This window comes from Amblyomma mixtum, chromosome 3 (assembly GCF_055824585.1).
Source record: "Amblyomma mixtum isolate Tamu chromosome 3, ASM5582458v1, whole genome shotgun sequence".
Taxonomy (NCBI): domain Eukaryota; kingdom Metazoa; phylum Arthropoda; class Arachnida; order Ixodida; family Ixodidae; genus Amblyomma; species Amblyomma mixtum.
Genome location: NC_143014.1, coordinates 247,384,051 through 247,396,844, shown reverse-complemented (window position 1 = coordinate 247,396,844; position 12,794 = coordinate 247,384,051). Strand labels below are relative to the sequence as shown.

At 45.0% G+C, this 12,794-nt stretch overlaps 1 protein-coding gene across 1 annotated transcript; it reads left to right on the top strand.

The window, feature by feature from the left end:
• The first annotated feature begins 678 nt into the window (after positions 1-678).
• On the top strand, positions 679-11,725 carry LOC149354274 (uncharacterized). The gene is made up of 2 exons (XM_089577478.1): positions 679-1,686; positions 11,551-11,725. The coding sequence occupies exons 1-2, from the start codon at positions 853-855 to the stop codon at positions 11,722-11,724; spliced, it is 1,008 nt and encodes a 335-aa protein (XP_089433604.1). The 5' UTR covers positions 679-852; the 3' UTR covers position 11,725.
• Positions 11,726-12,794: the final 1,069 nt, after the last annotated feature.

Sequence of the window (12,794 nt, the reverse complement as noted above, 5' to 3'; positions counted from 1 at the left end):
GCGCATCACGCTCCTTGTGATGCGAGCCTCTGATTGGCGGGTCTTCTCGGGCAGCAACATGCCGAGACTGATTGGCCACCAGTAGGATAGCGGCTGGAATCTTCCACCGAAATACCGGATGACTATGGATGACGTCCGCTGGGGTTCCTTCTCGGGGACTGTCCTTCTGGGGTTTTTCCCGTCGCTGAGCGCGGCTTTCTCTCAAGACATGGCGATGTCAGGCGGTCGAGGCCGGTTCTACGATTAGAAAAAAAAAAGACTTTCAGAAAGCATGTCATCGCTCTTAAAGACCGCAGTGCCGTACGACATACAAAACGAGCACTGCTCTACGCCCTTATTCGTGACCGACCAGAGTTTACCATCCGGGAAAACAACAGCAAGGTGGTGTCGAGATTTAAGACTAATCGAACATGTCGGGCTTATATTTTTAATTGTCACAAAAGAACTGCATATGCATTTTGTTTGTCACTTATTTTTCATATGGAAAGAGAAACTTTAGCCAAGTTAAGCGAAAAGGCAAAAATAAAATAGAGGCAGCGTGCTTATGGGGTATTCTATAATTTTACACAGAAAATGGCTGCGCAGAAACGCTACTCTCTTTGAGTGTTACTTTTATTTTGCGCGAACAGAAAGTGCGCGAAGAAAAACACATGGAACTAACCATTCTTTCACGACAATTAAAAGGCACATCGTCGGCGAAAGAGGACATTTGACGCTACTTGCACCCTCAGCCCTTTTTAAGTAACGAAGAAACCTGCGCCGGTTAAACTTGCTGTAGCATAGTCGCATATTTTTTACCGCTTGATTACCGCTTGATTAAGGCTGCGGCACGACGCCGCAGAGGATACGGTCATGAACATGCCCTTTGCAATGCAGGCTATCCTACGGAGCATAACGCTCGTCTTCAACGCCAGCGACAGCGATTTCCCGGCTGACCACACCAACGGATCTGCTTGGAACCTACGGGCGAAGAATTATCCTGCAGCTGAGGCCACTTCCCGCCCGCCATTTGCAGCACTCTACCAACCACCTGTCTGGCAACCTAACCCCGCTATCTGCGCGGGAGGCGTTACTCGACTACTAGAAAAGTCACCAACACCTTGGAATCAGTTGGGGCACGACGCCGCAGAGGATACGGCTATCCTATGGAGCATAACGCTCGTCTTCAACGCCAGCGACAGCGATTTTCCGGCTGACCACAGCAACGGATCTGCTTGGAACCTACGGGCAAAGAATTATCCTGCAGCTGAGGCCACTTCCCGCCCGCCATTTGCAGCACTCTACCAACCACCTGTCTGGCAACCTAACCCCGCTATCTGCGCGGGAGGCGTTACTCGACTACTAGAAAAGTCACCAACACCTTGGAATCAGTTGGGGCACGACGCCGCAGAGGATACGGCTATCCTATGGAGCATAACGCTCGTCTTCAACGCCAGCGACAGCGATTTTCCGGCTGACCACAGCAACGGATCTGCTTGGAACCTACGGGCAAAGAATTATCCTGCAGCTGAGGCCACTTCCCGCCCGCCATTTGCAGCACTCTACCAACCACCTGTCTGGCAACCTAACCCCGCTATCTGCGCGGGAGGCGTTACTCGAGTACTGGAAAAGCCACCGACACCTTGGAATCAGTTGGGGCACGACGCCGCAGAGGATACGGTCATGAACATGCCCTTTGCAATGCAGGTCAGTTACTTTCCGCACGCTGCTAGCGTTCGCACTAGTGATCCGTTCTTTCTCGTGGTGTCGTGCCCCCCAGGCACGAGTGATTTTTGCCGTCGTCTATTATGTTATGTATGCTGGACCTCGCTCAATGCGTGTTCTGTGTACTTACGGCTTGTCGTGTCTGGTGATGTGGAACTCAATCCCGGACCCGACAAAAATGGCGCAGGTGTCTCACTTGAAGCAATTGCTGAGGCAATTGTTTCAAGTGAGACAATAGCCCGATTAGAAGTCGCACAAAATTCCGTACTCTCAGAACTTACACTTATCGGTTCAGCTCAGACATCAATAACATTGTGCGCAGCCTTTCTTTGCGGGTAGACGCATTGGAAAAAGCAGAAAATCAGAAGTCAAGCAATGTAGACTCATATTGTGTGCAAAAACTGACAGCGCAAGTTAAACGGCCGAACGACAAATGCGATGACGCGGAAAACCGTCTTCGCCGATCAATCCTACTGTTCTTAGGAATTCCCGATGCCAGTGACGAAGCATGGACACAGTCTGAGTCGCATGCAATCTCTGTCTGCTCAAAGGAACTAGACATAACTATCAGTGAGAATGCGATTGAACGCGCTCACAGACTTGGCCGTTTCAAACCCGGAAAGAACCGCCCCATTATTGCCGCATTTACTAACTTTAAAGATAAGACAAATATTTTGTCTGCTACTCCAAAGCTAAAAAAATTCAGCCTACTCAATTCGAGAAGACTACTCAGCACGTGTCCAATTAGCCCGTCAAAAAATGTACAGTTTTGCTCAGGAGCATGGTAGAAAGTACAAGATCCGCTTCGATAAACTTCTCATGGACGAAAAGCAGCTTTTCTACGATGGATGCCGAGTCTGATTCCGTTTTAGAGACCAAGACATAGCGGTTATCGCCGGCGGCTACGCCTGCGCTTTCCCTTCGTCCTCCCTATTCTACAAGTCGGAATAGAAAACCTGCTTATAAGAACATGGCTGTTATGCTCGCAAACATCCGCAGTTAAAAAGAGAAAAGAGAAGGCATAGAATCCCTCCTGCATGATAACAACACCGACATCGCCATTTTTACTGAATCATGGCTAAGTTCTGACATCGAAAACCGCGAGCTACTTCATGATGACAAAGTGTTCACCATTCATAGGCTTGACAGAGAGGGGCGCAGGGGAGGCGGAGTGCTTGTTTTTATAAAATCTAGTATACCCTCATTTCCTGTCAAACTTAATTGCAGCCACGAAATAATGTGTGTCCGAATATCCCTACCGTCAATTACAGTCATTATTACTGCTTGCTACCACGCGCCTGATTGTGATCGCTGTTTTCTTGACGAGCTTAACAGTGTCCGTTTGAACTTGCATTCCCTCTTTCCAAACGCTGAACACGTGGTTTGTTGGGATTTCAATTTCCCAGACATTGAATGGAATCATCTGCATGCACCTTCTCATCAGTCAAACGAATTTCTTGATATGACTCTCTCATTTAACCATACCCAAACAGTTAAAACAGCAACTCGTGGCAAAAACATTCTTGACCTTATCTTTGCCTCAGATCCCGAACTCATCCAGCCATTGTCATGTGTTGATTTCCTGAGTGATCATAAAATGTTACTTTTCGATCTCTCGATTTCAATTCCCGTCAGTGAACCTTCCATAAAATACGTCCGCAGTTACAAGAAAGCCGATTTCGCTAAGATCAACATCGAGCTGAGCCAGTTCTTTTCGCACTTCCTATTATCGCCATGTAGTCGAACAGTGGAGGAAAACTGGCTACTTTACCCCGCCGCGGTGGCTCAGTGGTTACGGCGCTCGGCTGCTGACCCGAAAGACGCGGGTTCGATCCTGGCCGCGGCGGCTGAATTTCTTGAAGGCGAAATTCTAGAGGCCCGTGTACTGTGCGATGTCAGTGCACGTTAAAGAACCCCAGGTGGTCGAAATTTCCGGAGCCCTTCGCTACGGCGTCTCTCATAGCCTCAGTCGCTTTGGGACATTAAACCCCAATAAACGAATAAACCAAACCAAAACTGGCTACTTTATAAAAACAAACTATTATCACTCGTTGACACGTACGTTCCCCTCATTCGTATACGTGGTGATGCTCGAAGACCGTGGTACACTAGCGCGCTAAGAAGACTATCACAAAGAAAAAACGCCTTTACCGTGAGGCCAAAAATTCTAATTTTCCTTCAAAATGGAAAAATACTTTCCATGTGTTCACCAATATACAGGTTTGTTACGGAGCACTAAAAAAAATTCTTCCACCAGGACCTGATGAATATTATGCACACAAACCTGAAGAAGTTTTGGACCTTACTGACACCAGGCACCAGTCGTTCACAAAGCATCACCTTGGTTAACCAAGATGGATCATCCTTTCCCACTGAACACCGTTCACACGTCATGAATTCATATTTTTCATCAGTTTTCACCCACGAACCTCCCTTGAACATACCACCATTTCCAGATTCAAATTTTTCTCAGATGCCCCCAGTTTGCATTACAACAGATGGTATTACAAAATTAATTGACAACATTAAAACATCGAGCGCACCTCGGCCTGATGGAATGCCCGCGAAATTACTTAAAAGTACTAAGGACATTTCCAGTAAATTCCTGAAAGTAATCTTTGAACAGTCTATATCAACGGGTGAACTACCTAAAGATTGGAAAATAAGTAAAGTTGTGCCGGTGTTTAAGGCTGGCAACCTTCAGACCCATCCAATTATCGCCCCATTTCCTTGACATGCATTGCCTGTAAACTTCTCGTACACATAATATACTCACAAGTCGCATCGCATCTCGATCATAACTCTTTCTTTTTCACTAAACAGCATAGTTTCCGCTCCGGTCTCTCCTGCGAAACTAAGCTTTTTGAAATGACTACTGATCTGCACTTAAATCTGGACTCTTCATTCCAAACTGACATCATTTTTTTAGACTTTTCTAAGGCTTTCGATTGCGTACCCCACCATCGTCTCATGTCTAAACTTTCCGGTCTGTCCATTGACCCTCTAATTGTAGCATGGATACACTGTTTTCTAATAGATCGTTCTCAGTACACGGTAATAGACAATCATTGTTCAGGTCCTACTAAAGTGCTGTCTGGTGTACCACAAGGGTCGGTCCTTGGCCCTCTTCTTTTTCTCATCTTCATTAATGATATTACCTCTGGTATTTCTTCCACAATTCGCCTCTTTGCAGATGATTTCATTCTTTATCGCCGCATTGCTGCTAACAGGGACGAATTATTACTCCAGAACGACTTGAACATAATTGAACGATGGTGCTCTGAGTGGCTTATATCGCTAAACATCTCAAAATGCCAATACATGCAAGTATCTAGCAAACATTCCAACCTCAATTACGCTTATTCATTGCTTTTAAACACAGTAACAAACGTGCAATCCTACCAATACCTCGGAGTCACCACTTCCAGCAATTTAACCTGGTCCGAACACATCTTGAAATTAGCAGCCAATTCATCAAAATCACTCGGCTTCATCAGACGATCGTTATACTTGGCTCCTCCTTCTGTCCGTAAATTAGCATATGAAACCTTGATCCGTAGTAAACTTGAATATGCATCTTCTATATGGAACCCTCATTAAGCATACTTAATTAACACCCTATAAGCTATTCTTAACCGCGCAGCACGTTACATCACCTCAAATTATGGCAGATACCACAGCATCACCAGGATTAAATCAACACTCAACCTTCTACCACTTGAGAACCGTCGAAAAATCTCAAGACTTTGCCTTTTTCATAAAGTGTATTACAACTTTCCTCACCTCCGCGACTCATTACTCCTACCTCCCACCAGAACATCGCGTCGCCTCCTCAATTCCCTGAGTGTTCACCGTTTACATGGTTCTACAATAGCCTTCAATAAATCATTTCTACCTACAGCAATAGAAAATTGGAACCAGTTACCAGACCACATTGTAAACAAGCGTGACGCTAGTAAATTTAGAGAAGCACTAATCGAACATCACAGAAAATGAAAAAACAACCTCATGCTTTGATTTTTACCATTTGTTTTTCTTGTTACTATTCCCTCCTTTAGCCTATCTGCCACCATGTATTGATTAGAACTGCATCTTAACATTTCACAGTGTATTCCAGTTCTTTTTTTTTGTTTTTCTTTTTTTTCTTCTTGCATTGCATTGTGTTGTATTTTACTGTATTAACATTGTTATTCTCATTACTTTGTATTTCAACTGTTCCCCCCCTTATGCCATGCCCGAAAAGGGCCTTTAAGAGTACAATGAATGAATGAATGAATGAGCAAACCGAGGCAAGGTACGCCGCGCGGACGTCATCCGTAGTCATCCCGTCTCTCAATGGAGGATTCCAGCCGCTATCCTACTAGTGCCCGTTCAGCCTCGGCATGTTGCTGCCTGAGAAGACGCGCCAATCAGAGGGTCGCAGCACAAGGAGAGTGATGCGTAGGCGAAGCAAGAAGCCATGCGTGGTATACTGTATCGCACCAACGCCCCGACAACGCTTGGTGCCCGTTGGGAAGGGACGCAAAAGAGATTGGAAGCATCAAACGCTCGCTACACATCGGCTATTCGCCATCAGCGTGAAGCGATCTCAATGCTAAACCTTCCGTTTTGCCCACTTGCCCCATCATCAGAAGAAGGTGCCTCTCGGTCTACTGGAATTACCCGGTGTTTATCCCGCTGGCATTTCCAATTTTGAAAGGGCAAATTTTTTAAAGGTCGACATTTTTTAACAATCCGGTGGCCCCCAAAACATTTTCCAAGAAACGTTCTATAAACCCGTTTTTTTTCTTTTATCCGAAATCGCTCGCGAACCACGCCTTCACAGGCGCCCCAGACAATCAATATCGCCATGCTACAACACCGTGCACCCCTCCAAGGCACTTTCTTTCATGGATTGGGCGTTGAACTCTAGCCAGCGAAATTTTTTATACGTCCTCTCTAAAGGAAGATCCACATCTACTTCGCGTGCCCTATGTGAGGCCGAGGCGCCGTGCTAATTGGGTGTCTATCCTGGGGCCTTGCCGGGATTGGTCACTATTTGTGGCCGGCCCCTCAAGGCTTCAGGTGAAAAAGATTCGATAGTCAAGCACCAAGAGTTAGACGGAATACTTTAAACTCAGCTCTGGAAAGCTGCATTGTATGCGAACAGGGTGTCCAACTAGGACCAAATCGAGCCCTAAACCGCAAATAAGCCCGTATTTTTTCCGGCAATCAATACTGAACCAAGCCTTTTGTTTTTCGCCATATTGAATGAAAACCCGAACTAGAACGATTCGAAGGATCCCTTTTAAACTGGTTCAGGACACGGTTCAACACAAGTTTTGGTACAACACATCGCAATTTTATTTTTTCAGAAAAAATGAGATATTTTGCGGCACAGGTTAACGCATCGAGAGCTGCACTCGATAACCTGCAGAGAGCGCGCAATCTACGAAATTACTAAAATGAGAGGAAAGAGTGCCGTCTGCGAGGCAAGCCACACAAATACGAAAAAATTTGCCACCAGACCGATGAGAAACCTTGAGTTGTTTAGCCTGCCTCATTCACCGACTAGCTGAAAATTTCAAAGGAATTGTGCGGCTCGAACTTAGAAACACCACGCACGAGTAGCTCTCCTGTGTTAGTGCCATGTACAATCCATATCTGAAATTTATAGGTCAAACGATCAAGCCCCGTTGTAGAACATATACGTTCGAAGGCATTTAAGGTCTCAGACCGCAGCCGTAAAGTAAAGTTTCGATGAGTCTGGGGATTTTTTTTAACTCGATGATTGCTTGTTGCAGACAGAAGCACAGAATTATAGGTGGGCCATGGGCAGTAGTAAAAGCAGTAAAACAAATAAAATATCAACGCCAGCTATCTTTCCACATCACTTGTCACTACATCAACATAGTTGGAGGGCTGCTGTATTTAGTTTACCTAGCGACGACTTAGCGGGTCGGTACTTTTAGTGCGCTTCCTCTGAACTTATTTTCTCTCTTTTTTTTCGCTCTTTGTGTCTCGTAATAAACCGGAAGCAGGCGCAACAACCGCCGTCTCTATTTTCAAATCCACTGCGCTTCAAATGACCCGTTGCTCTCCCTTTACTTTTCCTAAACTGTAAAGAAGGACACCATGCAATGTTCGAAAAGAGAACGTATGTACGCGGCGTAATCAGTGCGGTGGCGTTGAGTCCGCCCTGACAATTCTCTTTCAGGGGCTGTCTTTAAAAGGACAAACTATGCATTGCGTGGCAGGGTGGATGTCGATACATGTTCTGCATAACGGCAGGTGAAAACTTGAGAAATTCATTGGCAATTTTTCATCCACGAAGTCCGGCATCGCCTCGCGGAAGCGCGGCGGCGCTTAGAAAGCGTGGTGTCCTCACTGGCGGTAACTCGAACAACGTCGGGGAACTTTTGATGAAGTTCATACAGTGACTGCAAACTAGCGCAAAAAAGGAGGACTAGGATGTGACCAAACTCCCAGAAGGCGATTTCTGCAACATCGGGCTGAAACTAACCACAGAAGTGTCTACGCGTCCATAAATGCGAAGTTCTGAGTCAAAATTTTTCTGAATCGTCGATAACACATCAAGTTGTAATCTTTTACGCGCTGTAATTCTTTCCCTAACTTTCTAAGGAGGAGAATGGTATCACTAAATCAAATGTTACTCAGGTTTTCGCCCGTTACATTAATCCCCATATTTTGTCGCTCCAACAATTCTGAATACCACTTCAAAGCATGCGATTAATAGTCGTGGCGAGAATCCGTCACCCTTCCTGACTTGTATTTAAGAACTTTTCCGGTGCAGAGCTACGATCGTTCTGTGCAGACGTATAGATACGTACAGAGACAGCAGTAACTTTATTACAACGCAAATACTTGCTGGCCCCATTACGCGTCTCTTCTACAGCATGAATGCGGAATGCTCGCGTGATTACCGATGTTTCTACCGAATGAAATCCCGTGAAGCATGAAATACTTTACGTTCAGCTCCCTTTCTTCCAAAAAAGGCTAAGGCGGAGATCGACCCGGTGTCGAGGCGAACCAGAAGCATGACATGAATAACTTACTAGAAACATTCTGAAGCTTTCCCTCAGTATGCTATACACCAGAAAAAAATTTTTCAAGTGTTTACGCTCTGCTGCGCAGCGAGCTGAACTCATTGAGCCTCTCTGTATCCAACATTCTTGCACAAAAATTTTGAATATTTGAAAATTGTAAGGCAGTGTTACAGAAATATTGAAGGTAATGGTCCATTCTTAAGATGTGTCCCAAAATCCTTCTCGTAAAGTTCTAAAATCGCTCGCATCCGGCAGCTAAGACTGCCATAGAAAACCAATAGGAAACGCTTCTTACGATAGCAAACACATTAGTAGCAAAAAAATGCACGCCTGCCAATGGCAGATCTGGGGAGGTATTGATTGTTATTGTGAAATCTTACGATATATAAAAAATTTCGCACAATACTTTTTTTCTTTTAAAAATGATTTTGTCCAGAATTGTTGGGTATGGCTGTGCTGTCGCTGTATTGCTTCCTGTATTTCCCTAATCGCTAAAACCTATAGACTTTGTGGTAACTTAGCCAGCACAACGATCTCAACAGGCAACTTGCCGGCGCTGGTCACGTGATAACCCGTGATCTCATTCCGGTAACGGGGCCAATTACATCTGGCCACTTGACGTGATGCTGCTAATCCTTCGAGGAAACATTCAGTGTAAAATTTCGGTATAAGATTCTTCATACTTTATACTTGAGTATGCGCTGGAATCAACGGCGGCGCAAGAAAGGAAGCTTTGTTTTGCCGCCACATTTGACCACTGCGTCATCTGCGCAACCACACGTGCTGAGTGTTTTAAATAATTCCAGCTTCCTGCATGTATTCCAAATCTTCGCCTTCTTCAACTTTCAGCCGTTTGTTCTGAGAACCGAAAATTTTCTGCAGTCAGTCAAAGAACGACAGCAGCGAGAATGGAGACAGCTTTGCCAAAAATTAAAAGAAAAACGATTGCCTCCACGCGCCTGCACGTAAAGCCCCAAAGCGGCGAAGGAAACCGAGCATACTGGCCAGCTGAGAAAAGATGCCGAAGCTCGTGGAGTCGGGAAAGCAACCAAGTCATGTTCTGCAGTACAAGTACCTGGCCAGTACAAGTGGGCAGCTTCCGCCAGCTAGTAGCCTACGAAGCTCCTCCAGTCCGTTTCACGTTTACATATATCAAGGAGATAGGCTACAATGATTAATGCTTTATATGAAAGCCATGTTAGAGAACATTTCGGTAATTTCTGATCAGTTGACTGATGGGGCGAAAATAGTCTGTTATCAAATGCTTTTTTTAAAAATCTCGTTGTTCTTGCTGATTGAAGTCTAAGGCTTCTCTGATTCGTTCAGCGTTCGCGCATATATTGTTAGGAAGGTACAATAATCTTATCGGTCAATTATTTTTTTGAATTCTTTAAGTGCCACCCTCCTAATGAACTAGTACGGTTTCATCACAGTTCTCAAGTTTCGGCACGTTTGAGGTCAAGCAGCATTCATTCCCAGGGTGGAAGTTTCTTTCGTTTAAACGATGTCTCCTCCGTCCTTGTCCTGCATATCTACAGCCTGTTGTCTTATCTGCTGTAATTTCAAGCACTCGGAAGAAATTTTCACCTCTGTACAAATCACTCCCTTGTTCTACATTACGCTGTTTCCTCTTACAGATTAATGTACTAATTACGTGAATAAAATCCGCGGATTAGTGGAAGGCCTACTACTTGAACGACAAGGTTTTCGAAATGGTGAATTCAGGTGCAGGCCTACAACACAATGCACCAGCTTTTCGTGGCATATTTCCCCTCATGAGATGCAGCACTGACACATAGAATCCTAGCTCTCATGTTTATGGGAATTCCCTAGGGTGGTGTAGATTAGTAATGAAGGAACAAGGGCGCATTAGGAAAGTTTCTTTTTCTTTAACTACGAAGTTTCTGAGGAAGCTATGAAGATTTCCTTTGATGCAGTATAACGGCGCTTGAGTGTATCGTATTGTGCAAATACTCCCTTATTATGAAAAGTGTTTTCGCGTTAACTGCTAGTAGGTTTAGCAAATTTTTGTTCGATGTGGCGGAAGCTTAGATTATCGAAAGCTTGTAGGTATACTCCACATCTCTTTAATACCCTTATTTTGGCCTTTCTTCTGGATAAGCCTCTTTATGCTCATCCACACACAAACGGAACTGAGCCAAACACAGTCGCAAGTTCGCCACATTACCAAAACCTCACCTTGCGCAAAAAACATGTTATCGCTTGGTGGCCGCTTGGAGAAGCAGGACCCTTCTGGCGTGCATCTCCCTGTTTTGCTGTTCCAACCTTTAATTCCCTTCTTACTTTACTATTTAATAGAGTTATACATCTCTTATCCTCACCTGGCTGCGTTCCAAAGGCGTTTTTTTTTCATGAAAACATGATGCACAATGCAACAGAATTCAAGTTTGTCAGTCGCTTTCAAGTCTGAACTGTCTTAATTTGACCTGGACCGTTTCATTGTCAGTAATTGGCTAACCATGATATAAGCACACCTCTACAGGTTATGAATAAGGACTGTACTGACACGTGCTCGGCTCCGTATTTGCGTTGATCACAAGCACGAACGTCCCTGCCTTAGCAATAGCGTGACATGCGATTCTGTTGATTGTCTAGGGCGGATGATTTTGCGTTCTTAGACACCGTCACTTGAAACCATTGGTTGCGCGTCACCCCGTCGAATTGCGGACGCCTCAGCCGCCCAACACCGAGGTAGAAAAGGGAATCGGCGACGGCGCGTCTTCTTTCACACCATGCCCTGACTGCTGCCTCTGCTGCTCGGCATATCTTTTGTTCTCAGGACCCTGTGAACATGACGTGGCGCATACCGACGCAGAAGGCGGATTGCAGCCAGAGGGACGAGCAGTGCACAAACCGGGCGACAGGGCACCGACACCACATTAAATGCAATCAAGGTGAGCTCCTAAAATTGTTCCATAGAGCTAAGATCTGTGGGTGGCCTTATACCACTTGAACGTAGACAGGCGGTTGCAATTGCGTGCCAAAAATACACAACATGAGAACGTGCAGGTATCCCCAATAACTTCTTCACTGAAGTCTATAAGGTTTCTTGGTTATTATCCGCGCCGAGGAGAGTTATTTAGAACAAAGAAAGAGGTGTGCTTTTCATTGGTACTGATGGAATAATCATTGCTTTGATACGGATAATCTCTCCCCTTCTACTGGCGCTTCCTGCACATGCATCTCATTTTCGTGCCTTGGTCGCCAGTTGCGATTTAGAGTTGTAGAGATAAAAATTTACTTCGTGCAATGTTCAGTCAAGGGGCCTCATGCGGCTTCAAATATATTTTTATACTACAAATGTTTAATGTTGAGAACTTGACTGATGTTAAAGGCGTTATCAACAACACCGCCTTTATAGTTCGGGGTGTAAAATGGCAGCGTAGCTTGCACAGATGCTCAAACGCCTGAATCCTGGCAGCCCGTGGAGTTGTCTGCAGGTCGGAGTAGTTATTTTTGCCTTAAGTGACGTAAAAATGCAGCACGAACACGGATGTTTTTCAACTGGATTATGAGGTTGTTTTCTTTTTCGCGATTGCGTCTCTAGTCGCCTCTTTGGTAGATTATTACCTTTCTGTACTGGCATATTTTATGCCACTCTCAGTTGACACAGACCCTCTCAACACGACACAAAAAATTTATTATATCCGTTGAAACTGCAGAAAGGACCCAGCGCACGTCATGTGCAAATGCAGCCAAATGAGTGCAGCTGGGGTCCACTGGCACTATTTGCTTCTGATTGATAATTTGGACTATGCACTTACATGTGGGAAATCAGCTGAGACGAGTCAATGAAGCAGGATAAAAACACGGATTATTACATGCTGTCAAGTGGGTATAGCAGCCGACAAGTGTATTAGGCGAAAACTTGACAAACAGCACATTCATTAGTGCGGGTCAAGAATTTATTCTTTTCCGGAGTAATTCGCATGCTCATGAGTGCTGCAACAATGGGACCATGGCAGGAAACACCACCCGTAAACTCACGCTAGCAGCATGAAGGGCACCGTTTGTAGAAGGCAC